This window comes from Malassezia restricta, chromosome VI (genome assembly GCF_003290485.1).
Source record: "Malassezia restricta chromosome VI, complete sequence".
Classification (NCBI taxonomy): Eukaryota; Fungi; Basidiomycota; class Malasseziomycetes; order Malasseziales; family Malasseziaceae; genus Malassezia; species Malassezia restricta.
In genome coordinates this window covers 436,029-460,052 of record NC_040198.1, presented here as the reverse complement: position 1 = coordinate 460,052, position 24,024 = coordinate 436,029, and the positions used below count along the sequence as shown (strand labels likewise).

General features: G+C 56.0%; 17 protein-coding genes across 17 annotated transcripts; 8 read left to right on the top strand and 9 right to left on the bottom strand.

Annotated features, from left to right (window-relative positions):
* Window positions 1-17: 17 nt before the first annotated feature.
* On the bottom strand, window positions 18-1,638 carry MRET_3625 (aldehyde dehydrogenase (NAD+); the record flags this gene model as incomplete). The annotated part of the gene is made up of 2 exons (XM_027630252.1): window positions 18-98; window positions 130-1,638. The coding sequence occupies 2 exons, from the start codon at window positions 1,636-1,638 to the stop codon at window positions 18-20; spliced, it is 1,590 nt and encodes a 529-aa protein (XP_027486083.1).
* Window positions 1,639-1,826: 188 nt separating this feature from the next.
* On the bottom strand, window positions 1,827-2,717 carry MRET_3624 (RNA recognition motif domain protein; the record flags this gene model as incomplete). Its single annotated transcript, XM_027630251.1, has 3 exons — window positions 1,827-2,487; window positions 2,517-2,590; window positions 2,631-2,717. The coding sequence occupies 3 exons, from the start codon at window positions 2,715-2,717 to the stop codon at window positions 1,827-1,829; spliced, it is 822 nt and encodes a 273-aa protein (XP_027486082.1).
* Window positions 2,718-3,142: 425 nt separating this feature from the next.
* Window positions 3,143-4,261, top strand: MRET_3623 (transcription factor; the record flags this gene model as incomplete). The annotated part of the gene is made up of 1 exon (XM_027630250.1): window positions 3,143-4,261. One exon carries the CDS (start codon window positions 3,143-3,145, stop codon window positions 4,259-4,261), a length of 1,119 nt encoding a protein of 372 aa, XP_027486088.1.
* A 44-nt stretch (window positions 4,262-4,305) lies between these two features.
* On the bottom strand, window positions 4,306-7,032 carry MRET_3622 (ATP-dependent Clp protease ATP-binding subunit ClpB; the record flags this gene model as incomplete). The annotated part of the gene is made up of 1 exon (XM_027630249.1): window positions 4,306-7,032. One exon carries the CDS (start codon window positions 7,030-7,032, stop codon window positions 4,306-4,308), a length of 2,727 nt encoding a protein of 908 aa, XP_027486087.1.
* Window positions 7,033-7,271: 239 nt separating this feature from the next.
* On the top strand, window positions 7,272-8,639 carry MRET_3621 (COMPASS component SWD1; the record flags this gene model as incomplete). Its single annotated transcript, XM_027630248.1, has 1 exon — window positions 7,272-8,639. The coding sequence occupies one exon, from the start codon at window positions 7,272-7,274 to the stop codon at window positions 8,637-8,639; it is 1,368 nt and encodes a 455-aa protein (XP_027486086.1).
* Window positions 8,640-8,670: 31 nt separating this feature from the next.
* Window positions 8,671-9,158, bottom strand: MRET_3620 (Rab5-interacting protein (Rab5ip); the record flags this gene model as incomplete). The annotated part of the gene is made up of 3 exons (XM_027630247.1): window positions 8,671-8,681; window positions 8,707-9,053; window positions 9,082-9,158. 3 exons carry the CDS (start codon window positions 9,156-9,158, stop codon window positions 8,671-8,673), a joined length of 435 nt encoding a protein of 144 aa, XP_027486085.1.
* Window positions 9,159-9,274: 116 nt separating this feature from the next.
* On the top strand, window positions 9,275-10,542 carry MRET_3619 (TBC domain protein; the record flags this gene model as incomplete). The annotated part of the gene is made up of 4 exons (XM_027630246.1): window positions 9,275-9,310; window positions 9,336-9,352; window positions 9,379-9,485; window positions 9,512-10,542. 4 exons carry the CDS (start codon window positions 9,275-9,277, stop codon window positions 10,540-10,542), a joined length of 1,191 nt encoding a protein of 396 aa, XP_027485988.1.
* Window positions 10,543-10,624: 82 nt separating this feature from the next.
* Window positions 10,625-13,450, top strand: MRET_3618 (uncharacterized protein; the record flags this gene model as incomplete). Its single annotated transcript, XM_027630245.1, has 1 exon — window positions 10,625-13,450. The coding sequence occupies one exon, from the start codon at window positions 10,625-10,627 to the stop codon at window positions 13,448-13,450; it is 2,826 nt and encodes a 941-aa protein (XP_027485989.1).
* Window positions 13,451-13,558: 108 nt separating this feature from the next.
* Window positions 13,559-14,593, top strand: MRET_3617 (lysophosphatidate acyltransferase; the record flags this gene model as incomplete). Its single annotated transcript, XM_027630244.1, has 1 exon — window positions 13,559-14,593. The coding sequence occupies one exon, from the start codon at window positions 13,559-13,561 to the stop codon at window positions 14,591-14,593; it is 1,035 nt and encodes a 344-aa protein (XP_027485982.1).
* Window positions 14,594-14,672: 79 nt separating this feature from the next.
* Window positions 14,673-16,311, top strand: MRET_3616 (protein kinase C substrate 80K-H; the record flags this gene model as incomplete). The annotated part of the gene is made up of 2 exons (XM_027630243.1): window positions 14,673-14,988; window positions 15,017-16,311. The coding sequence occupies 2 exons, from the start codon at window positions 14,673-14,675 to the stop codon at window positions 16,309-16,311; spliced, it is 1,611 nt and encodes a 536-aa protein (XP_027485983.1).
* Window positions 16,312-16,599, bottom strand: MRET_3615 (uncharacterized protein; the record flags this gene model as incomplete). Its single annotated transcript, XM_027630242.1, has 3 exons — window positions 16,312-16,351; window positions 16,376-16,558; window positions 16,583-16,599. 3 exons carry the CDS (start codon window positions 16,597-16,599, stop codon window positions 16,312-16,314), a joined length of 240 nt encoding a protein of 79 aa, XP_027485980.1.
* A 71-nt stretch (window positions 16,600-16,670) lies between these two features.
* Window positions 16,671-17,312, bottom strand: MRET_3614 (trafficking protein particle complex subunit 2; the record flags this gene model as incomplete). Its single annotated transcript, XM_027630241.1, has 4 exons — window positions 16,671-16,763; window positions 16,789-16,874; window positions 16,899-16,960; window positions 16,987-17,312. 4 exons carry the CDS (start codon window positions 17,310-17,312, stop codon window positions 16,671-16,673), a joined length of 567 nt encoding a protein of 188 aa, XP_027485981.1.
* A 39-nt stretch (window positions 17,313-17,351) lies between these two features.
* Window positions 17,352-18,530, top strand: MRET_3613 (Myb-like DNA-binding domain protein; the record flags this gene model as incomplete). Its single annotated transcript, XM_027630240.1, has 1 exon — window positions 17,352-18,530. One exon carries the CDS (start codon window positions 17,352-17,354, stop codon window positions 18,528-18,530), a length of 1,179 nt encoding a protein of 392 aa, XP_027485986.1.
* A 2-nt stretch (window positions 18,531-18,532) lies between these two features.
* Window positions 18,533-19,981, bottom strand: MRET_3612 (elongation factor 1 alpha-like protein; the record flags this gene model as incomplete). The annotated part of the gene is made up of 1 exon (XM_027630239.1): window positions 18,533-19,981. One exon carries the CDS (start codon window positions 19,979-19,981, stop codon window positions 18,533-18,535), a length of 1,449 nt encoding a protein of 482 aa, XP_027485987.1.
* Window positions 19,982-20,054: 73 nt separating this feature from the next.
* MRET_3611 (elongation factor) lies at window positions 20,055-20,934 on the bottom strand (the record flags this gene model as incomplete). Its single annotated transcript, XM_027630238.1, has 2 exons — window positions 20,055-20,593; window positions 20,649-20,934. The coding sequence occupies 2 exons, from the start codon at window positions 20,932-20,934 to the stop codon at window positions 20,055-20,057; spliced, it is 825 nt and encodes a 274-aa protein (XP_027485984.1).
* Window positions 20,935-21,043: 109 nt separating this feature from the next.
* MRET_3610 (homoisocitrate dehydrogenase) lies at window positions 21,044-22,168 on the top strand (the record flags this gene model as incomplete). Its single annotated transcript, XM_027630237.1, has 1 exon — window positions 21,044-22,168. The coding sequence occupies one exon, from the start codon at window positions 21,044-21,046 to the stop codon at window positions 22,166-22,168; it is 1,125 nt and encodes a 374-aa protein (XP_027485985.1).
* Window positions 22,163-23,941, bottom strand: MRET_3609 (uncharacterized protein; the record flags this gene model as incomplete). The annotated part of the gene is made up of 1 exon (XM_027630236.1): window positions 22,163-23,941. The coding sequence occupies one exon, from the start codon at window positions 23,939-23,941 to the stop codon at window positions 22,163-22,165; it is 1,779 nt and encodes a 592-aa protein (XP_027486018.1).
* Between the last annotated feature and the right edge of the window lie 83 nt (window positions 23,942-24,024).

The following is a 24,024-nucleotide window of genomic DNA, read 5'->3' as shown; positions in this document are numbered from 1 at the left end:
TCTATAGACAAGGCGGTTCAGACAGAACGTACGAGCACGAGGAGCACCACCAGCAAGAAAAGCAGCTTCTTGTAACGGGAAAGTGAGTTTAGGTGCGACTGTATTCGTTAGTGCAGTGCGTTAACCTACCCGGGACGTGGGCTGATCGATCGACGTGAGGGAGGCTGTGGCATCTGCAGGTCGACCAAACAAGATCCACTTAGAGAGAAGATGGCGGAAAAAGCTGAGCTTGGCTTCCGAGTACGGTGGGTACCGCTTGGCCATGATCGACTCAATGAGGTGCCCTACCGCACCGTGAGATGGCGCTTCGACAACAGCGCGCTCGTGCGTGAAGCAATCAAAGCCGGCCTTGCCATGGTAGGCACCATAGCCAGAGGGACCGGTGCCTCCAAACGGCAAGGCATCGATGGCATAGTGCAAGAGCATATCACCACTCACGACACCGCCTGAACGCGTGTAGGTAAGAATGTACTCCTGAACGTCGCTGCGGCTGGTGAACATATAGAGCGCGAGAGGCTGATCACGTTCATTGATGAACTGAACAGCCGCCTTGACGTCATCCACCGGCACAATCGGCAAGATAGGACCAAAAATCTCTTCACTCATGACCGCCTCCCGGGGGTCGACGTTGTTGAGCACCGTCAGGGGAATAAATTTGGTCGGCTGATCCGCTCCCTCGGTGCCCCCCATCACCACATCGGCCTTGGACGACGTGATCAGACCGTGAAGACGTTTCCAGTGGTTGTCATTGACGATGCGCCCAAAGTCCCGGACGCTCTTGTCCATCGAAACAAAAAACTCGCGCTTGGCTCGCACAAGTTCCTGGACAAACGGGTCTTGGACCTTGCGCTCCACAAGCACGTAATCGGGTGCGATGCAGGTTTGGCCGGCGTTGAACGCTTTGGCCCACAGCGTGCGTCGCGCGGCAATCCTGAGATCTGCCGAAGCATCAACGATGACGGGCGATTTGCCACCCAGCTCTAGTGTGGTGGGACACAGCCACCGAGCAGCCTTTTCAGCTACAATGCGCCCGACGCGGCCACTGCCCGTGTAGAAGATGTGCTCGAAGCGCTCATCTAGTAAAGCAGTAGCCTGTGCTATGCCACCGTTCACGATAGCTGAGGTGTCAGGATCCATGTACTTGGGCCACAGATCCGCTATCAGCTGCGCCGTGTGCATCGAAAGCTCGGATGGCTTCAGTACCACCGTATTACCCGCTGCTAGAGCCCCGATCACAGGACCTAGTTGAACTGTGATGGGATAATTCCATGCACCAAGCACCAGCACGGTACCCTTGGGATCTTTGCGAATCTTGGTCCCGTGCGACAAAAACGGCAGACCCGCATACACGTACCGATCCCGCGTCCATTTGTCAAGATGCGCGATGGTCGTTAGGATATCGTTTTTGAAACCGATAATCTCGGCAAATACCGTCTCCATTTTGGGACGGCCCAGGTCCCTGTAGATCGCGTCCACAAAGGCCTGTTCATTGTCGTGTACCAGGAAACACAGCTGCTTCAGCTGATTCTTGCGGTACGTTACGCAGCGCGTTTTTCCAGACAAGAAAACCCGGCGCAAATCCTCAATAAGCGCTGATATCGTGTCGACAGGCGTCGATGTGAGCACGGAGCGGGTCATGTGAATGGCCTGGGTCAAGAACGAGCCGTTCCATGCCCCAGGTGTCAGCCACCTCCGCTCACTCCACATACGGAACGACCAACGGCACAGCTGAGTGCAACGATGCTTTGGGCTGAGAAGCACATGGCCGAACCAAAGCGCGAGGTAGCTCTACGAAAAGCCTAGATAAACAAGGCACATCCGGCACATTAGGCAGCATCGGCCGTAGGCTCAGCAGGCTCGGCAGACTCGGTGGGGGCCTCCTGCTGGGGCTGTGCTTCTTGGAGCGCCACCGTGACGTTGAGCACGCGACCCATGAGCTCCAAGCCATTCTTCTCAGCCATAGCCCTCTGCTGGTCCTCGTGCGTGTGGAAGTCGACGAATGCGAAGCCACGAGACTTACTTGAGCGGAAGCGGTTGTACACAACATTGGCGCTCTTCACGTTATAAGGCGAAAAGAGCTCCATCAACGTATCATTGTTGACAGAGTATGCCAAGTGAGACACGTACAGCATCGTTTCACTAGGCTCACCACGTGCCGGCTTCGATTTGGGCTTGCGAATCGACTTTTTCTTGGTGCTGCCCGTGGCAGCGGCATTGGACGCCGGCTGGGGAGCGGCGTCATTGGCCTGCTGGTCCGCAGGCTGCGACTTTTGCTTGTCCTCTTCCTGCTCAGCGTCAGTCGACTTTGCAGCAGAAGACTGCCGCTGCTTTGGCTCATGAAGAGAAACGATTAATTTGCTGCCGTCCAGCTCCGCTCCATTAAGTGTCTCTGCGGCTGTAGCTGCAGACGTTGCATTTTTGTAGGCCGCCTGGCACTTGATTGAGAGCGCTCCACGACGCTGGATGACACGCACGTCCATCGAGACACTACACGTTAGCCAAAGACAATAACGTACACTTCGCCCGCTTGACCCAGCAGGTCCAACAGACTTGCTAGATTCGTCTGGAGGCTAATGTCCCTCACATGAATCTGCGCACGTCAGCCCTGCCTTGAAGAGCAGAATACATACCTTGGTAATACGCACAGACTTGCGAGAGCTCGTCATGGCTGGTGCCGTGGTCGTGGCAGGGGGGTTTTGCACTTCTTCAGGGTTCATGATGGCAAATGGGGTTAAGAAGATACTGCCGACTGCTCTTCGCTTGTCTCGGTCGACGCGCAAACACGAATCGTCGGACCAATTAGTAATTCGTGACCACAAGGCGCTCAGCGCCCCCTTCGTACCACGTGTTCTCAGAAGCAGCGCGCTGAACAATCTTTTTATTCAATACCTAGTATCTTGCGCAAAGCTCGCCCCTATTGACCAATTGAGCTTGTGTGCATTTCTCGAGCTCTTTGGCTCTTCTGAGAAGTGAACCTGAGAGACTGGAGAGTCAAATTGGTGGATTCTTTTTTTTTACATTTTGTTTTGAAAGCGTTAATTTACGTTGCTTCTCGCACGAGTGCGTTGCATCTGTTCTGTGACTCGACTTCAAGCATAACAGGGAAGCGCCCCGTTTACCCCCACGTGTGCTGGATCACAGGATGAATTCATCTCAGAACCAAAATGCGCTCTCTTCCTCTTGCATGGCCGATCGCCCAGATAGGCCTCCATGTCCCCCGACTCGTGGCCCTGCTGACACAGAGTCGACACTGCCCCGTTCGTCTTCGAAGGGTGAGATACAGGCTTCCTATGAGCTTCCTCCAAATCAGAGCGCCTTGAGCGCTATTGATCAGTCACTCTGCCGAGCGTCAACGGAGCTGGCGTCCTGTGCTTGTCTCCCTGCGCCCCGTCCGAGCAGTGATGGGCAAAATTCTTCTTCCGATGTTCCGCCCGCCCAAGTATCGTCATGTTCCACGCATGTGCCACCTGTGTCAAAATTGTCTTCTTGGCCGCAGGAATCTCATCGAGACGAGCCGATGGTCCGTGATGGTGGTGAGAACAGCCACGGCATCAAGCCAGAATCTAACGACGAAGCACGCACACCATCGCCTAGTGGCTCACTTTCACAAGGCCCATTGCCTGATGATGATGTTGAAGAGTGCTCATCTTTCAAGCGAAAAAGCTTCTTGGAGCGCAATCGCAAAGCGGCGCAAAAGTGCCGTCTACGAAAAAAAGAATGGTGTGCATCGCTGGAAGCCAAGGTGAAGTACTTGGAATCCGTGAATGAATCCTTGCAAAATACCGTGATCTCATTTCGCTCTGAAATTGTATGTCTCCAATCCAAGCTCGAAGAGCTACAACAACAATTACATCAGCAACAGCAGTTTCAGCATCAGCATGTGCACCGTGCCGTGGACGTCTGCTTTGATCCAGGCAAACACCACGCCGTCTCGCACGAAATGCATCCCAGATGCCCTCATGATGGCATGCACACAGGTGACTATCCTACATTTCATGAATACCTGTCGCATTCGCCCCACGCGTCGCCGTCGCCTTCATACGCGCCACACCCCTCCATCGTGCACACGTCTGAACCTCTGCTGCCTTCGCGCATGGCTCCTTACAGTCCGCTTAAGCGCGGATTTCATTCTGCACCGCCCAAGTCGGCACCCGATTCACGCGCGCCGCATCGCTATGCGCCTTCCTCCTCGTCCTATGGATCGCCTTATGCGTCATCGCACCTGCCACCACTGTATATGTCCTCCCGAGGTCCCATCTAATGTATCTAGTCTCTACTCGTATTATGAATCATTATATTAAAAATCTAGTCCAGTGGCTCGTCGAGATCGTCCTCCTCCATATCCACGTCATCGTCATCTAATGTGCCAGGAACAGCCTCGTGATTCGCTTGCACCGTAAGCGCGTTGCGGTACTTGTCAAAGGTGACGTGGATTTCCGGGTCGTCATTGTGAATCTGGCCGCGCAAGAGAAGCAGACTCAGCGGGTTCAGCAGCTGGTCCTGAATCGCACGACCCAACGGGCGAGCACCCATCGTTGGCGAGTAGCCTATGCTGCCAAGCCAGTTCTTGGCCTCCTCATCGACCATGATCCTGGAGTGGCGGCCGTTTTCGATAAGGCGCTTTTGCACTTCCTTGAGGCGGATGTCGACGATGCGGCGAACGTCCATTCGGCCCAGTTTGCGGAAGGTCACAATGCTGTCAATGCGATTGATGAATTCGGGCGGGAAGTGCGCTGAAATCGCTGACTGTACCAGCTGGCGCACGGGCTCTGAAATGTCTTCCTCTTCAGACTCATTGATAAAGCTCGAGCCCAGGTTGCTCGTCATAATGATGATCGTGTTTCGGAACGACACCTGGCGGCCTTGACTGTCCTGCAAGCGACCCTCGTCGAGAACTTGCAAAAATAGCTGCACAAACTCGCGCGCAGCTTTTTCAATCTCGTCGATCAAAACGATCGAGAAGGGTCGACGGCGCACGGCCTCCGTCAGCACACCGCCCTCATCAAATCCAACGTAACCTGGCGGCGCACCAATCAGGCGAGATATGCTGTGCTTCTCCGAGTACTCGCTCGCATCGATACGAACGATCGCATCAGGATCGTCAAACATGTACGAAGCCAGCGTCTTGCTCATAAGCGTCTTACCCGTACCAGACGGACCACAGAATAGGAAGCTCGCGATCGGACGACTCTGGTTCGACAGACCACTGCGAGAGAGACGGATCGCCTGTGCTACAGCTTTCACTGCATCTTCCTGGCCGACCACATCACGCTGCAGAATCTTTTCGAGACGAAGCAGCTTGACACGCTCGCTCTCCATCATCTTGGTCACAGGAATGCCGGTCCAGCGGCTCACGATCGAGGCAATGTTTTCACTCGTGACCGTATTGGCCAAGTTCGTCTTACCCTCGGCCTCATCCTTGCGCGCTTGCTCTTGCAGTTTATCGGCTCGCTTCTCAAGGTCAGGGATGGCGTAGTACATGAGGTCACTAGCCGTTTCCAAGTCGTAGCGACGCTCAGCATCGCTGGCCTTGGCACGCAGCTCTTCAATCTTACGACGCACATTATTCAGCTCATCCCCCTTAGCCCTCTGAGCTTCGAATTCGGCCTTGAGAGGCGCAAGTTCATCATCCAGCTGGGCCAGTTCCTGACGCGTCTGAGTCAGACGCTCCTTGCTCTGTGGATCTTTCTCACGCTCCAGTGCCGTCATGGCAATTTGAAGGCGCACCTTGCGACGCTCAAGTGTATCAATGGCCTCAGGCACAGTCTCACGCGACACAGTGACATCAGCACAGCTTTCGTCCACCAGGTCGATGGCCGAGTCAGGGAGCTTGCGAGCCGTCAAATAACGCTTGGCCAATTGTGCAGCTGACACCAATGCACTGTCGAGAATACGTACACCGTGATGCACTTCGTACTTTTCGCGCAGACCACGCAAAATCGCAATAGCGTCTTCGACCGTAGGTTCTTCCACCAGGACTTGTTGGAAGCGACGTTCCAGCGCCGCATCCTTCTCAATGCTCTGGCGGTACTCGTTGAGTGTCGTGGCACCGATGCAGCGCAGCTTGCCGCGGGCCAACATGGGCTTGAGCAGGTTCGCTGCGTCCATACCACTGTCACCACCCTTACCTGCCATCATCAGGTGCATCTCATCAATAAACAGAATACAAGGAGTGCCGTCGTTCGTCATCTTTTCGATCTCAGCCAGCACCGACTTGACGCGCTCTTCATATTCACCCTTGTACTTGGCACCGGCCATCAGCGCACCCATGTCGAGCGAGTAGATCTTTCCGAGAAGATTCGGAGGCACATCACGGTCGATGACGCGCTGAGCCAGACCTTCAACCACTGCCGTCTTACCAACACCGGGACTACCGATGAGTACCGCGTTGTTCTTGGTGCGTCGGGAGAGAACTCGGACTACTCGTCGAATCTCATTGTCACGACCGATGACAGGGTCCAGCTTGCCTTCCGCAGCAAGCGCTGTAAGGTCCGAGCAGTACTTGTTCAAGGCATCGTAGCCAGCCTCCGCGGTCTTGGAATCAATATGACGACCGCCGCGAGCCTGGTTCAATGCATTCTTGAAGAGCTCCTCGTTGGCGAGACCTGCGTCTTTCAGCATGGAGGCGATATTCGAGTCCTCAAGCAGGGCAAGCAATAGATGGTCTTGAGCAATAAACGAGTCACGTTGCTGTGTCTTGAACTGCTGTGCGTTCTTGAGGACCTTGTTTGCTGCTCCTGTCAGACTCACGTCGTCTGGGGCAGGCGACTGCTGCGGGATCTTGCGCAACGCAGTGCGAAGCTTGGAGTCAAGACTTGAAATGTCGATACCCGTCTTCTCACATATGCTCTTAAAAAGGGACTGTGAGTCCTTGTTGGTGCTTTGAACTCCAGTCGAGTTGGATGTATCGTCGTTGAACAGCGACAATGCAATGTGCGCAGGTGCTAGCTGCGCATGTGCATAGTCCTTTGCTAGTTGAAATGCCGCGGCCAGGGACGTCTGGGCGCGGTCCGTGAAATCAAATCCAGACATGTGATCACTGTCGGTGGCGGGGCAGGCGTAGCAGACTTTTTATACTTGTGCCTCGAATTGTACCCGCATGTACTAGGTCCGTGCACCCGAGCTTTTCCACACGGTTCGACCGATCACCCGCAGGTTCGAGAAATCACGTGATAATGACCAACGCTTCGAGGAAGCGCAGGTGGATGGTGCGCGGCCGCCTGACGGGATCAGTGGCGTGTGGCCAGCGCGGTAATTAGGGACGCGCTTTCATGAATGCCCAGCTGCTAAATCCTTTCGCTCGTGATACGCCAGAGCGCATTGAGAGCTCGCTTGAAAATGCGAGCGCTACGTGCCTCGCCTTCAATCGTGGCCGAGGCCTGTTTGCGGGTCAGTACCTGGCAGTCGGGCGCTCGGATCACTATGTTGCGATCTATGACCTAGAGCTGCGGACCATACTGCGGTGGTTCCTTGGTCATGTGAAGCCGATCACGTCCGTGAGCTGGTCTCCGTATGGACGCTACCTGGCCTCTTCTTCACTCGATTGGAACGTCAATATTTGGGATTTACGTCATGGACCGGCCAAGTGTGTGAGAACCCTCAGATTCACGGCTCCTGTCCTGCAAGTGCAATTCTCACCTAGCTCAAGCAGAACACTTCTTGCCGTACTCGAGTCGCGTGAAGCGTTCTTAGTCCGCTTTCCTTCATGGGAGGACGTGCAGAGTACGACCATGTCGACCGAGCCACGTCGTATTGCATTGCATGGTACGCCAGACACGAGCGCTGCATGCTTTACACCTGATGGTCTTTGGATTCTCACTGGTTCTGTGAAAGGGGTTATACGTCTCGTCAATGGACAAGACGGGCGCCTGGTGCATGATCTACCTTGTCAGATTGGCGCGTCCATGATTCGAGAAATAGTCTTGGACGAACAGTCGCGGCATGTCGCTGTGAACATGAATGACCGGACTGTTCGGACTCTACGCGTGACGTATAATGATGGATGTGAGATGCCGACAGGTCTCACGCCCACTCACAAGTTTCAGGATTTGGTGAGTCGAACTCCCTGGAGCGGCATTGGATTTAGTCGTGGTGCAGAGTATGTCATTGGTGGCGCAGCGCAGGATCCAACTCACAACATCTACATCTGGGATATGGACGCAGGCGTCCTGGTCAAAATCCTCGAGGGTCCGCGAGAGCCGCTTGTGTATGCATGTTGGCATCCTATCAAGCCACTGATTGCTTCTATTGCATCATTTGGTGACGTATACTTGTGGTCGACGAAGACCAACGAAATTTGGAGTGCGTATGCACCGGGCTTCGAAGAACTCGAGAAGAACGTGGAATACGACGAGCCAGAGAATGAATTCGACCTGGACGAAGAGACCGACGATACGCGCCAACGGCAGGAGGAAGCGGACAGGATAGATCTGTTCGCCAACGGACCCGTTCCTGACACGTCGCTACCGCCCACAGGCGTCGCGACGGACCTGACACGCACGCATTCTACCTTAGCAGCCGAGCTGCGTCCTACTGCGGTATGGTCGCCGGACATGTTTCGAGATGATGACGATCAAGTCGCATTCATAATTCCTCCATTGCTGGAGGACTATACCTTGGACGAAGACGTAAAAGAATAACTACCATAGCCGTCCTTCATGGCGAAGATATTCAATCATACACTGCCGTAAGCGAATACACACATACCATGCACCAGACCAAACCAGAGAGTCCACCACAGCATGAAGCTGAGAATGTTTTCCTGCGCTCCTTGAAATAAGACCCATTGACCCAGGAAAACAGCGCGCCGAATTAGTGACTGCGGCTTGCGCAGCTGCTCGGCCTTGCTGGGCACAAGCCTCTCTAACGCCGTCGTCAATACAGGTGGGGGCACAATCACAAAGTACTGTTCAGGTTTGTACGAAGTATTAACAGCAATTAACATCACATTCACAAACGCCACGGACACGAGAAAGAAGCCGAAACCCCACAAGTTTTGGAGGCCAAGCACACCTGCGATGGCGCCGGCGATGGACAACGTTAATGACCGAAAACTGCCATTATAAGCCCCTTTGAACATACCCATATGCCTGCGAAATATTGTGCGCCACACTCTCTGGATCGTGCGGCTGATCCCACACTGTCACGCCGGCCGACATGGAGAGCACTGGAGACGCGGCAGCTGTGTCCGCGAGCGGCTCTTAAGGCGCACGTGACTCTACGACGTCACTAGGTGGCCAGTGCTGCTGGTACTTGGATCGTGTGCTGCCACGATATGAGTGGGATCGTCACACTCGAAGAGTTTCTAGAGGTATGTTGCCTAGGCTTATGCACAGATCTTGAATGAGGAGCAGTATGTGCAAGCGGGACTCACAGCAGATATATTGATATTGTCAAATTGAGGAACTACGCTCGGCATGGTATTCACCCCCAAGTGCGTGGCGAAGTATGGCTGTATCTACTGGGCGTGCTTTCAGCCGACAAAAGTATGTCTTTTTGTGCTCACAGGAAGGCCAGGAAATGACCACAGTGCGTAACAAGTTTCTCGAGTATGAAGGTGTGAGTAAGCGAATCCCGTCAATCGAGAAGGACGTGCGCATAGAAGTACTCCGTTACTTTCGGCATCGCATGAATCCCACCCAACAGCGACACAAACAGGATGCAAACTCTATCATTCGATCTTCCCGGTCTATCGATAATTTTCCCGAATACAGCCATGAGAGTGGACAGACGACCGCGGAATCCGGTGTAGGTGGGCCCCATATACCGCGTATTCTGCCTTCGACACAGTATGGACTAGCCATTATGCGCGAGAACTCAAATGTGGACGATTCAGAGCTGATCAATGACCAGCGGCGACTCTCACACTGCGTCGAAAATGTCTTGTGCGCGTACCTCAATCGGCACCTCGTATCGCAAGAAGAACCCGCGCAACCCGAGCGTGAATCGGGCGCTTTGCAATCCGAGTATCTGCCCGTTCACATGCAAAAAGAATTCTCATGGCCCTTCCATCCGCACTCGCACCCAGGCGATCAAATAAACAATTTTCACCCTTCTATGGTTTACTTATGCGCACCTTTCGCACGATGCGTCCGCGCAGAGGCAGGCATGTATTTTGCATTCGACCGTCTCATGGGCATGATTCGTGAGTATAATGAGACGTGTCCCATTCCTCAGCGCGTCGCCACCTTCCTTACTCTGTTCCGTAAGACCCTACCTGAACTCTACGCATACTTTGAGGCGGAGGAAGTCGATATACTCTCTGTCGCTACGAGCTGGCTACAGCATCTGCTCGCGCGAGAGATGCAAAGTCACGATTTGATGCGTCTCTGGGACACGTACTTCGCTGTGCCAGACTTGCTTGACTTGCACCTCTACGTATGCCTCGCAATTCTTACCAATTGCAGAGATGCACTTGAAGATCTCGATCGTTCTGAAACGATGAGCATGTTGTTCTCACTACCGCCCCTGAATGTCGACCGCATCATCAGCGATGCTGTCAACATTCGATTAAGCCTCGAGCACGATGAAATGTATGAATAGACCTCCACTTGCTTAGTTAAGTCCTACCAACACCACGCGTGGTGTCGGTGTGTCAGTGTCCTTGTCCAGTGGACAGCTTGGCATGGACGCACTAGAACCAACGCCGCTGCATATGGCCCGACGCATAGGCCTTCGTGGACCACGCGCCCCGCCATCTGTAGCGGGATCTGGTACGCCGAGCATCACAAGCTCTGTATCGGATATGTCTCATTTACACCTGACATCGGAGCAGGATCGTGACACATCGACCTCAGCGAGTGATCCCGAGTCTGATGCAGGTGTAGAGGCTGACCACCATGTACTCCCGCCAAACTTTCGCGAAATTCGTGCTCGTGCTGCTGAGCAGCGTCGTGCTCGTGCAGAAGCTCGTGTATCATCACAGGAGCAAGATCCGCCAGCAGACGAAATACCCCGGCTTGCTATCAACTCTATAGCTGAAGAGCCAGTCGTCACCGAAACAGTATCAGAACCTGAGTCGGAAGCCACACAGGGGCCACTCGCTTCCCCGCGTCCTCAGCCACCATTGCGTGCTCCTATGGCGCTTCCCCCTTTCCTTGGCGCCAGAGCGTCCCAATTATATGAGACGCCACAGCGCGCCGCCTCTGAATCAGCTGCGCCAGAGTCACAAGCGCTGGAAGTGCCCATGCTGTCAGAGCCGCGTCCGCGTGCTGCTTCTCAGATGTCGGACCACCCGCCACACACCACTCGAGGCCCGCCACCAGCACCATCTGCCCAGTCACCCAATACGCAGCGAAGTCGTCGGCGCGAAAGTCAAAGACGCCTATCTCTCTTGCGTGGACAGAGGCGCGAGCCTAACCATTCATTGTTAGCTGCGCTCAGTGCCCAGGGCCAGACGGGACCAGGTGTCCTTCTTCCGAGTCTATACGGCTCTTTGTCGAATGAGCCAGCTCCGACTCAGCTTCGCCCCGCTGGTGTCTCTTACGGTCAGCATGCTCATGGGCGCGTAGGTGCACCGTGGCAAGCAGATACTTCATTGGGTGTTACAAGCAGTGATGGACATGGCTACGTTCATCCTCGTCTATCGGAGCGTATTTTGGCTAGTGGGCCCAGTGTCACGAATTTGCACCCGGCATCGTCAAGTGTCCACATGTCGCCCGGAGCGGAACTTCGTATTCAAACTGCCCAGCTCCGCCACGCTCATGTACAGCCAGGATCTGTGCTATTTCCTGCTGGTATAACCTCGGCACTATGTACAGAGGCCAAGGCCAGGGACGCTCACATGTCGCGCAAATTTGAAGAAAATTCGGCCCTATCTTTCTCATGGGTGATTGAAGATGCTGCGTTACTAGCAGATGAAGTGGCGCACGGCTCGAATGCTGCGTCGGGTTTTGGAAAAAGCGAGGCTTGGAAACTGCAGCCGTTGTTTGGTGAGGAGCGGTGGCGTTTGGAGCTCGTACGTCGACCTAAAGTACAGACACCACAGCTTCACACTCCAACGAAGTCGTCAACTGCATCCAAGAAGGATGTACCGCATGTCTTGTGTCTCTACCTCTCGTATCTCGGCCTCATGGCTATGCCTATCTCTGCTGAATTGCCAACGCATGTCATGATTGGAATCCGTCCAGCTCAGCGTGTACACAAGCTGCCACGCTCACTGAATCCTAGCTTCCTGTGGCGTGATTTTTTCTCGTTCACATTCCAGCAGGACAATGACACGGTTGTTTTTGATCGTCTACCGGACCTGGCTGACGTGCTGGCGGACCCTGATGTGGCTGAGTCCAATGCATTTGACCTTGTGGTCCAGATCACCACCGGACCATCAGTGCTGCCGGAATGCGATGTCCGCGGCAGCTCTGGGATCAGTGGCATGCGACTTCCATTTGAGGCACCTGAGATGGCCAGCATTCCCCAAGGCTTACTTCAAGGCCTAAAGGCCCTAGTCGACGATGGAAGTTCAGGTGATCTCATGATCACCGTATTGGAAAAGGGCTTCGAGCAGCGGCCCACGCAAGAACTGGCCGAGAGTGTCGGGCTTACAACGTTCATTCACCCATGGCCTGTAGGCACTCCCATGCCAGACTTTGAAGACGCATCAGACCCAGATGCATACCCGCCCGTGTTTGTTCGTGATCGAGTGTTATGGGCCCACTCGTCCATTCTTCGTGAGCGCAGCGACTTTTTTGCAACGATGATCGACTCGCAGTTTAGTGAAGGAGCATTGCACGAGACCCAAGGCAGCCGTGGACGAACACGAGATGCATGGCGTAGACCGTATCGTATCCTGCGCATCCCTTGTGCCGATTTCGTTACCATGTATTGGTTCCTACGGTACATGTACACGGAGGAGGTAGAGCTCTTGAAGGAAGAAGATGTCCAGGGTCTCGCACTAGATGATTTTTGGATTTTGAACCAGCCGCATCCGTCTGCAAAACCCGACTTTAAATGGCGCTTGGTGGAAGGGGTGGACGACTGGGATGCAGATATTTTCCCACCGATGGAAGAGGGCCAGCCACCCACTCTCTCGGAAGGGCATGCACAGCGCTTGGAAGATACTCGTGCACGAGCCCAAGAGAAAAGCGCCACAGCCATGGATCCTCATCCTCATCCACCCATGCTCCCTGTACCGCCTGCATCCGCTCTTGCTCTGTACCGCCTGGCGCATCGTTACGGAGTCCAGCCACTTTGTGACCTGACCATGACACATATCATGTCAGTACTGACTCCGCACAATGCCATGCATTATTTGTTGTGCACGGCTTTACTCTCGCAAATCCAAGACGCCATTCAAGAGTATATCATTCAGAACTGGAAGGCCGTATCGAGCAGTCCTGAGTTTGAGTATTGTTGCGATCAGGTGTCTACCGGAGAGTGGGGCCCCTTAGCAGGCCGTTCCCTACTCTCACTCATGCGCCAGTTGCGCCAAACGAACGACACCCCCTCTACCTAGGTTTGTACTGTAGCATTTTGGCACGCGTGTTCAACAGCTTAAATCCCCATTAGGCCTGCCCGTGCCCCGACCTACGGCCAGCTCGTCAACTCGCCGCTACACGTAACCATGGGCAGGATCTTTCGCGGCATTGCCTCGTTCAGCACCTTGTCATTCCTGCTGCTCGTGCTTGCATCAGCGCGATCTCGCAAGATGCGGTATCATTTGAACGCCATGCTGTACGTGTTCGGTGCTTGTGTGTGCAGTTCCATCGGTATGGTATACGCCATTTTCTCGAGCTTCATTCCAGGCAAGCGCCTGCACACGAACTTTGTGGTGGCTCGCTCTTTCTTCTATTTCACGAGGCCTCTTATCGGGCTCGATGTCACCATCGAGAATGAACACTACCTGCAAAACCGTCCGGCCATCATGGTGGGCAACCATCAGAGCATGGTAGACACGGTCTACCTCGGTCGCATGTTCCCTACCTCGTCCATCATTCTGGGCAAGAAAGAGCTACTATATGTACCATTCCTTGGTCAGTTTATGTGGCTCGGTGGCAATGTATTTGTCGACCGCAAAAATCGTGCGTCCGCCATCAAAACCATGGATTCGATTGGCGCGTACATGCGCAAGAACAATCTTATGATGTTTATTTACCCTGAAGGCACTCGCTCGCACCTTGCCACGCCCGATTTGCTTCCGTTTAAGAAGGGCGCCTTCCACCTTGCAGTGCAGACGCAGCTCCCAATCATCCCTGTGGTGTGCGAGAACTACTACCGCCTGTATGACAGCAAGACACGCTTCGAGGGTGGACGTCTCCGAGTTGCCGTGCTCCCACCTATTGAGACCAAGGGTCTGACTGAGCAAGATGTGGGTCCTCTCAGCGAAAATGTTCGCAAGGTGATGCTCGATCAGCTGGTAGCCTTTGATCGTGAACTCGACCAGCGCGATGTGGATATGACGATGCACCCTTCGCCGACGTCGCAAAAGCCTCGCCTTTATGGACTGGCTGGTCTTGCCGCGCGACTTATAGGCACTGGCAACCAAACAAGCTACAAGCGCAGTCTTGATAAAATCGCCCAAAAGCAAAAGGTCTCGAAAGGTCCAGCACCTAGCGACTATGGTCTCGTGTCGGAGGGCTCGCATGCCAAGACAGCGTAAGGGGTAGAGGACCCTAATTTACGAGGAATTACGCGTGGAGTTAAATAGGTAGACCCTCCAGGTAGGTTGGCCAGGATCCATGATGCTTTGGGCATGGCTCCTTTTTGTCGTCGCCCTGAGCACACATGTGTATGCACAGGTGCGTGGTGTTGCGCCGAAAGATGCACACCTCTACGAGCCCCAAAATGCATCAGGTTATAAAGAGCCCATGTTTCGGTGTCTCCGCTCCGGCAAACTCATTCCTTTCATAAATGTGAATGATGACTATTGCGATTGCGAAGACGGCACAGATGAGCCCGGCACATCGGCGTGCTCTAATGGACGCTTTTACTGTGAAAACAAGGGTCATTTTCCACGGTACATTCGAAGCTCTCGCGTAAACGACGGCGTTTGTGGTACGTATGCACAATCTGACCATAACAGATCCCGAATGCTGTGACGGCTCTGATGAGACGGATGGGAAAATCCAGTGTCCAAACGTATGCGAAAAGAACCATAAAGAATATAAGCGTCGAATGGCGCAAGAGGAAAAGGTGCATACGGCAGGCTCACGCGTCCGGGCCAAATACATTGCCAAAGCGCGCTCGGATCGCCAGGCTCGCATGAACAAATTGCAGTCGCTCAAGGCAAAGCTACCTGAACTGATTCTAGCAGAAGACTCTCTACGCAGCGCGAAGGAGAATTCACAGTCCGCTGAAGAGCTCGTGCAAGAGCAAAAGCGCCAGAACCCACTCTATAAAAAGTTGGAAGAACGGCATCGTGCGCTAGACACACTTCTTTCAGCTACAGAGAGTGCTTTGGATGAGTTGCGTGTTGTCGCGCGCTTTATAGAGCGTCTGGACAAGGACCATGCTGTCGAATCAATTGAGCGCGCCAAGGAGTCATTTGAGACATGGCTGGGCACGAATGATGATGATGATGCCATTCAAAGCATCGAGGACCGTATTCGAACAATTCGTGAGGAAGCGCCGTCTCGTGATGAAATTCGTGCCCTCTCGCAGGAAAGTATTTATGACATGCTCGATTATATGCCAGACGATGACGACGCTTTGGACGCATCTTCTATGTTGTACCATATCCCATCTTATCTTCCGGATGCGCTCATTCCTCTGTACGAGCGAGCTCTGTCGTGGATATCTCGAACTCTAGTTCATCTGAACCTGATCAAGCCATCTCGAGTCCGCTCAAGCGCTTGGCAGAAAGACGGCCTGCAGGCTGCCCACGACAAACACAGAGAGAGTGAAGAGGCGCTTGATAATCTCAAGCAAGAAATACAAATGGAAGAAGAAGCTCTGAACCAATGGGACGACAAATATGGCCGGGAGGGCGAGTTTTTCTCGTTGCAGGGCAAATGCGTGACTAGCGACATGGGATCGTACACGTATGAATTGTGCTTTGGAGAAAAGACAGCACAGATTTCCAACAATGATGGATACCGCTTCAATCTTGGCTACTTTAAGCACTTCGACATGGACCAACAGTACGACAGGTCAGATGACCGGCACTATTTGTCCATGCTGTTTGACGACGGACAAGTGTGCTGGAACGGCCCACCACGAAGTTCGCGCATTACACTCGAGTGTGGTGAGGAAGAAGCACTTCTTCACGTGTTTGAAGCTGAAAAGTGCACCTATCAGATGCACGTCAAGACGCCAGCCGTGTGCTTTGATCGCAAAAAGACAGACAATGAGGCGGCGGTGAATCATGATGAGCTGTAGCTATTTAGTATGAACAGAGCTGTCTTTCTCTATGTATTCACTTCTGTTAAAGAATGCAACGTACATGGAGGGATGCGTGCCATCCTTGGTGGCTTGCTCCAACTGCGACGCGTACGTGGCAGGCAGGGTGGCAGAGAAGCCACGAAGAAACGAGGCATGGTAAGCTTGATGCACCTCGCCCCCTTGCTTTTCGACATCATGTTTATAAGCGTCAATCTGAGATTCAGCTGCCTCGGACTTGAAAACACTGTTGTCAGCAAATTACACGCACACTACGTAGCGAGACATGCTGGTGATCTAGGGGCGAATCTCGAACGGGCCACGCATCCTACCCCAGAGAGCGATGACTAAACATACAACTACAAGTGTCGCTTCGCACTCGCACGTATCCGAGTGTCGAAGGACGTCGACTGGATCGACGCATCGAGATCCTGGAAGGGATTCATGAAAATCTGTGTAAGAGCTGAGCGAGCGTACCTTTACCCATAATTCCCATACATCCATGAGAAACAGGCGGATGCCTTCTTCGTGTTTGTGTTGATGCAAGAGTATGAATTTGATGTCTAGGTGAGCGGGGATATACATACTGCAGGGCACGAGAAATACAGACACGTTCCAATCGTAGATCCTGTCCAAGTTTTTGAAATAGCTGCGACGTCAGGACACAGTACGTACATATTTGATTCGAGAAACTGGCGGTCTTCTAATGAATCGAGTGATCCATGCGCGATCATCTGTAAAAGATGGCGCTCATTGGTAGCAGTGCTGGTGGATGTGAACTTGCTCTCTTCTCTCTTGACCTCGTCTGTAGGATCGGCTGTGGGTAATAGGGGAAAGCCACCCGTCCACTGACCAAGGGCGCTCGTAAACCCGAACACGGAGCTCGTTCGCTGGCTCTCCGCTTCCTGAGCCCCTCCGGCGCTCGTTGTCGATGGCGGAGACAAGTCTGCCTCATACAGCAAATTGTCTCGCGTGCCCACAATACAAAAATAGTACGACATGGGGAGTGGAGGTAAGAAGCACACGCCTCGGTGTGGCAAATGACCCAGCATGACGGCGGGTGGTCACAGGACAAAGACACGGAGCTTGTGACTCTAGAGCAGCTCTATGAGCAGCTGAATACTATGCATACGGCTGGCGTAGCGCAAGAACATGCACAAATCCACGCCCTGCAGGCGATTGAATCAGAGCGACGCATCGTGGAAGACGCGCTGCGCGATTTGGACATGGAAGAAGACAATGGCACACAAGAATATGTGGTAAGGCCCATCGACGAGGCTAGCAAATATGCAGTCCCACATTTGAGTCATGAGCAGATTCAGGCTATACCCTTGCTGCGTACCCATGCAGAGGAACGTCGGCGAATGCGAGCGCTATTATCGACACCGCCATGGAGTGCTCGTGATATTGAATGTCTGCAAACATCTGTTCAGAACGAGTCGCTGCGTCAAAATACGTTGTACGGCACGCCTGAAGCTAAGGACTGGAGCAGGATCTCGGTGCAAGTACCTTATCACACGCCGCGAGATTGCCGCACTCGCTGGACCATGACACAGCGCCCGGGTATCAATCATGCGCGATGGAGCACAGCGGAGAAGAAGCAGCTGTTGGCGTATGTTGATGCGGTTTCTATACCCTCTTGGGAAGAGGCGGCAGCCAAGCTTGGTACGGGTCGCACAGGATACCAGGCACTCGAGATGTACCAGCGCAGTGCGAAGCGACAAGTGGAATGGACGCCTGAGCTGGACAAGGCCTTGTTACAAGCTGCGCGTGCCGTAGGACCTGACTGGAAGACGATTGCACAGAAGCTCGGCTATCCTGTGAGCTGTGCATTTCAATGCCACCAGAGACACAACAAGCTCAAGAGCTCGGCGATGGTCCTGGGTCGCTGGAGTCCCGAGGAGGATGCAGCGCTGCGTGCAGCCGTTGCACAATTTGGCTGCGACTGGAAGCGCATTGAGATCCATGTGGCCGGGCGTACAGGCCAGCAGTGTCGTGAGCGCTGGGTGGGTCGTCTTGCCAACATTCCTGAGGGCAAGAAAAAGGCCGCTCGGCGCACATGGACCAAGGAAGAAGACGATCGTCTACGTGCGTCTATGGAGAAGTGCCAGTCGTGGGTCGAGGTCGCCGCGCAGGTCGGTGGGCGAACTGATAAAATGGTGCGTGAGCGTTGGCTGCTGCTCAAGCGCCGTGATGAAGCGCAACATGCATCTACGTAGCACTACGGCGTAGCTTCGATGATGATACCCGCCGCGATTGTCTCGCCATGCATGCGGAATAGCAAGCGAGCCATGTCCTTATTCGTGCTGAAAACCTCGAGCGGGAAGCCAGCACCGTGACCTCGCCTACCGAGCGACACGCGTACGACGGCCGTAGCATGGCGTGACAAGACACGGGGCCGCAGACGAATCACGTCGCCCGAGGCGCGATCCAGCAAACTCACAAGCTCGGTGATCTGAGCGGGAATCTCAGCGCTGTGGTGAAACACTTCAACGGCTGTGCCTGGCAGGATGGGATACGTCGGTGCAAAGACCAGCAGCTGCACCAGCACTTCGCGACATAGAGGCACGGGCGCCGATGGCACACACAAAATGCTCCCGACACTCACCTCGTTTGCTTCGATTTGCGTCAGGTATAGCGTCACAATAGCACCAGCTGCTGCCCAGGGCCGTGTATCATTCTCGCATTCGATCGCCTTGACGATCCCCCATGCATCGCCTGGAAGCGCACGCAGCACTTCGCCGACCTGTACAATGCCACTTACAATACGACCACTCACGCCTAGACCTGAGCTAATCAGCGAGCCGCCCTTGAACACGTTGTTCACAGGCATGCGCAGCGGAGCATCATACATGCGTGATGGCTGCTGCAGCTTATCGAGTGCCTCGGCGAGCGTGTCGCCACGGTACCATGTGGCCAGGGAGCCGGACTCGGAGCGTGCGCGCAGATTCTCACCCGTTACGCCTGCCACGGGCACAAACTGCACATGCGACATATCGAAGCCGCAGTGCGATAGGAACGGCGTAAGTTGTGCGACAATATCTTCGTACCGCGCTTGCAGATAGTCCATCGCGTCCAGCTTGTTGATGGCCACGACAAGCTGCTGGACGCCAAGCGAGCGCAGCAGCGTCGCATGCTCGCGTGTCTGGCCCTGAGGGGAGAAGCCAGACTCAAACTCACCGGTAATTGCGTCCACGACGAGGACACCTGCATCAGCCTGTGCGGCGCCACTAATCATGTTAGGCACAAAGTCTTTGTGGCCGGGCGCGTCGAGCAGATGAAACAGCGTGCGCTCGGTGCGGAACGTGTCGTGCGCTACATCAATCGTCACGCCATGTGCCCGTTCTTCCTCCGATGAGTCAAGAGACCATGCGTAGGCGAAGCTGCCCTTCCCGGCCTTGCTGCTGTTCCGCACATTTTGATGGTGCTCGCGATCCGTGACGTGGCCCAGCTCGACGAGCATACGGCCCATGAGCGTCGACTTGCCTGCATCGACATGGCCCACCACCACGAGACCGATCTCGCGCTGGCAATTTTGCTCCTGCTGCTGCAGCTCGTGCAGGATGTGCTCGCGAGTATAGGCAAGCTTGGGCGCAGGTGGCATGTGTGATCGCGACGGAGTGCCAGGTGTGCCCGGCGCGCTCGATGTGGGAGAGTCCGACACTTTCATCCGCTCCACAGACTGGCGCAGCTGCTGAACAGGAGCAGGCGTAGCTGCTTTTCTCTTCTCTTTTTCTGCCGCGTTAGTCGACTAGGCGTGTGCCGGCGCGTGCTTGCAGAACACGGTCGTCGGGACTGAGCTCACTGAACACAGCACGCAAGCGTTCCACGTCCGCCTCGCTTTGCTTCGCAAGCACGCTGCACGCAGATGCACGCTGCTTTGATGGGCGCGACTGTACAAGTTGGCCGAAGCGAGAAGGTGGCGCGGGGCATGCCGTGTGAGGAAAGAGGGTGTCGATGCGGGCGCCCGAGGGTGTCTTGGAACGCTCCACGGCGGGCTGCGCAGGTGGTGGCGGTGTAGGTGACTGGGCGCTCTGCTGCGCCGTGCCTATGTCAGGCTTTTGGGCGTGGGAGATGAGCGGCTGCTGAACACCCTGTGTTGCCAGCGCCTTTTTGCGCTCGCGATAGGCTTGCAGCTTTTGGAGGGCCTTGTTCGGCGCAGCGCCTGACGCACCGCGCTTCTGTGCACTCTGCCGGAGCAGCTCCGACATGGGTGCAGGTCCCGTAGCGCCCACTGGCGACTGTTCCCTCTGACGTGTGCCTGTCCCTGGGACCGTGATGTCTGCGTGCGGTCAGCCCGACACACTGTGCCATGACATTCTGACAAGGATACGTACCTGCGCGCTTGCGTGCCTGTGCCTCGTTCCGCTGTTTTTCTTCCAGCAGCTGCGTCACTGCCGATGATGCATCAAAGTATGTGTCCCACAGCACCTCGCGCATGCGACGCTCCGTGACGCCACACTCATCGGGCTCGCCCAAGGTGCTTTGCACGGTGGCCAAAGCCACATCCATCGCTTCCTGGTCCTCGGGCGACAGATCGTCTATGGCATCGTACTCATTTCCGTAGTCCTCGTTTAACTCTTCGTCTAGATTCAAGTTGCGCACCGCGCGGTGCCGCGACATGGCCAAGGGAAGCGACGACGCCGCGCTGCGAGGAGCCACGTCGCTGCCTCATCGCTTACGTAATGCACCCGTGAAACCGGTCGTGGGTGACTCGCTGCGTGGTTTCTCGATGCGACCAACAGGCAGGATGTGGCAGCGAGCGCTACGGATCGGCATGATCCCTGCGGATGGCATTGGGCGTGAGGTGCTGCCTGTTGCGCAGCGTGTCATGAGTGCTGCGCCTGGTGCGCCCCCGTTCGAGTTTGTGCCGCTCCCCGCGGGCTTTGAGCTCTTCCAAAAGACGGGCGAAGCACTGCCACAAGTGACGATCGATACACTGAAGAACGAGTGCGACGGTGCGATGTTCGGCTCTGTGTCGAGTCCATCGCACAAGGTCGAGGGGTACTCGAGCCCCATTGTACGACTGCGCAAGGAGCTCGGCCTCTACGCCAACATCCGCCCCGTCAGTGGTCCTGTGCTGCCTGGCTCGCCGATCAAGGTGCCGGTCGATATCGTGACGATTCGCGAGAACACGGAGTGTTTGTACATCAAGCAGGAGACGCTGGAGGAGACGCCGCACGGCAAAGTGGCGCGCGCCATCCGCCAGATTTCCGAGTCGGCGTCTACGCGCATTGGCAAAAAGGCCCTGGACGTCGCCCTGGCTCGCCAGGCGATGCGTGCGGCGGCAGGCAGCGCGCAGCAGACGAAGGTGACGATCTGCCACAAGTCGAATGTGCTGTCCGTCACGGATGGCCTGTTCCGCACGTCCGTGCGCCGTGTGTACGACAGCGACAAGAGGGAGCATGGCGGACATGGCCGCTACGAGGGCCTCGTACTGGACGAGCAGCTCGTCGATAGCATGGTGTACCGCATGTTCCGTGAGCCGAATGTGTTTGATGTCGTGGTGGCACCGAACCTGTACGGCGACATTATCAGCGACGGCGCCGCGGCCCTGGTCGGCTCGCTGGGCCTCGTGGCGAGCGTGAATGCGGGCGACACGTTCATTATGGGCGAGCCTGTGCATGGCTCTGCGCCGGACATTTGTGGCAAGAACATGGCGAATCCGATGGCTGCCGTGCGCTCAGCGGCGCTCATGCTCGAGTACATGGGCTACACGGAGCCGGCGCTGGCCATCTACCGCGCCGTCGACCATGTGTTGGTGCAGGGCCAGGCGTGGACGCCCGACCTGCCGGGCGGCACGGCGACGACGTCTGACGTGGAGGCGGCGATCCTTCGTGCGCTACAAGACTCATGATCTATACGTAGCTAAAGCGGTACGAATCTTGCTGCGCACATCACGGAGTGTGCGCCCGGTAGCTGGGTCGGTATGGAGTCGGAGCCAGGTCTTGGACTGGAGTGTGCACACTTCCAGCCAGCCCGGCACGAGCGTCTCGAGCTTGCCGAGACATGAGCGGCTCTCGGCGCGGGTCAGGGACGACGACTGCTCGAGGGACGTGAGCACCGTGTCGAGGGGCAAGATCCTCGACTCGTGGCCGTGCTGGCTCTGTGTGCTGGGCAGGGGCATGTACAGCAGATAGATGGTATTGGCCACGTCGCCCAGACGCGAAAGCAGCGAGCGCTCCTGCAGCTGCGCGATCGAATGCGTCGTGGAGGAGCGCAGGGCTTGCTCCTTGGCCCGAATGCGCTCCTCGAGCGAGCGGCCTGGGGCCGGGGCGGCTGGCGGTGCCGGTGTGGGGTATACGGGCGCTGGTGGCTGGGGCGCCGCGAGCGGCGGCAGCTGCGCCAGGGGTATAGGCGGCATGGACTCGAGAGCAAAGTCGGGGTGCCAGCGCATGAGGCGGTGCGTCTGGGGCGACGAGCGCATCGGCGAGCCCAGGGCGCGCTTGTGCGTCGAGGGCGGCGGGGTCGATGGGAGCGTTCGCGCGCTCAGCGGGCTCGTCGGCGGTGGCATGTCGTCGATCGACGGAGCGATGCGCGATGCATGGCCGTCTTTGGAGCGCGACGCTGATGGCGTGAGCAGACCTGTGCTGTTGGCGCGCTTGGTCGGCGTAACGGGCTCCATCATCGCACGCGTGAGGGCCGTGTGCGAGGCGGGCACGAGCGCATCGAGGCAGTCGTCCAGCGACAATTGGTGCGTCTCGATCCATTGGGCATGAGCGGCAGCGACGACTTGCGTCAGTCGATGCGCGAGCTCGCGGCGCCGGTCGTCGATGCCCGCGTTCCATATAGCCAGATGGCTCATGTTCTCGCGGCGCGTGGGGGAAGGAGGCGGTGACGCGGGTGTGGGACTCGAGGCGCCGTTCCGCGGCGATCCATACTGCACCTGCAGCGGGGGGGCATGCGCGCGGTGCAGAGCCATTTCGATGCCAATGGCCCAGTCGTACGTTTTGCGCCGCGTATGCACGTCCATGCTGCGTGTCCGCGTCACGAGGAAGCCCATCCCGCCCGTGTCCATGCTCGTTTCACGGGGCACGCCAGGCGCATGCGACCATACCCATACGAGGCGCCGAAAGTCGTTGATATCAAAGGTGCGGCGGCACGTACGCTCGACCATCAGCCGCAGCCGCTGAAAGGTCAGCACATGGGGTATCACGACACGCCGCCGAGGTGATGACGTGCATGGCTCGGCAGCCGGTGCACCATGCGTGGCCATGTGCACGAGCAGGGCTTGCTCCACGGCTTTGTGGAAGGTGACGAGCTGTTGAAAGGCGGACGGAAGAGGCAGCGACGAGTTCGTCGCGTACGGCAGCGGCTCTTCCATACGGCGCGCAGCGCGGTCGGAGCTTGCCATGTCCTGCGGCGAAAAAAAGGCAGGCGCCCGTTTCGTCGTCGTGGGCGATGCGCGCTGGACGAGGCGCGCCGTGGGCGCATCAAAGACGGCCGGCTGCAGATCCGCCCCGACGTGCGCAACGTGCGGGCGCGGCACGTACGCCTCGCGCAGCGTCTTGGGCGTCATGACCTCAGCGTCGTCTTCCTCGAGCATGCGTTTGCGGCGCTGCGCCAGCGACGAGGCATCGCGCTGCACGCGCCCGGGCACGAGGGCCACGTCGTCCGCCGCGCTCGTCATGAGGGCGAGAGCAGAAAAAGGCGGCGGCGAGTGGAGCCACCAGCTCTGCCCCGCCAGCTGCAAGGGCCGCGACCACGCGTACA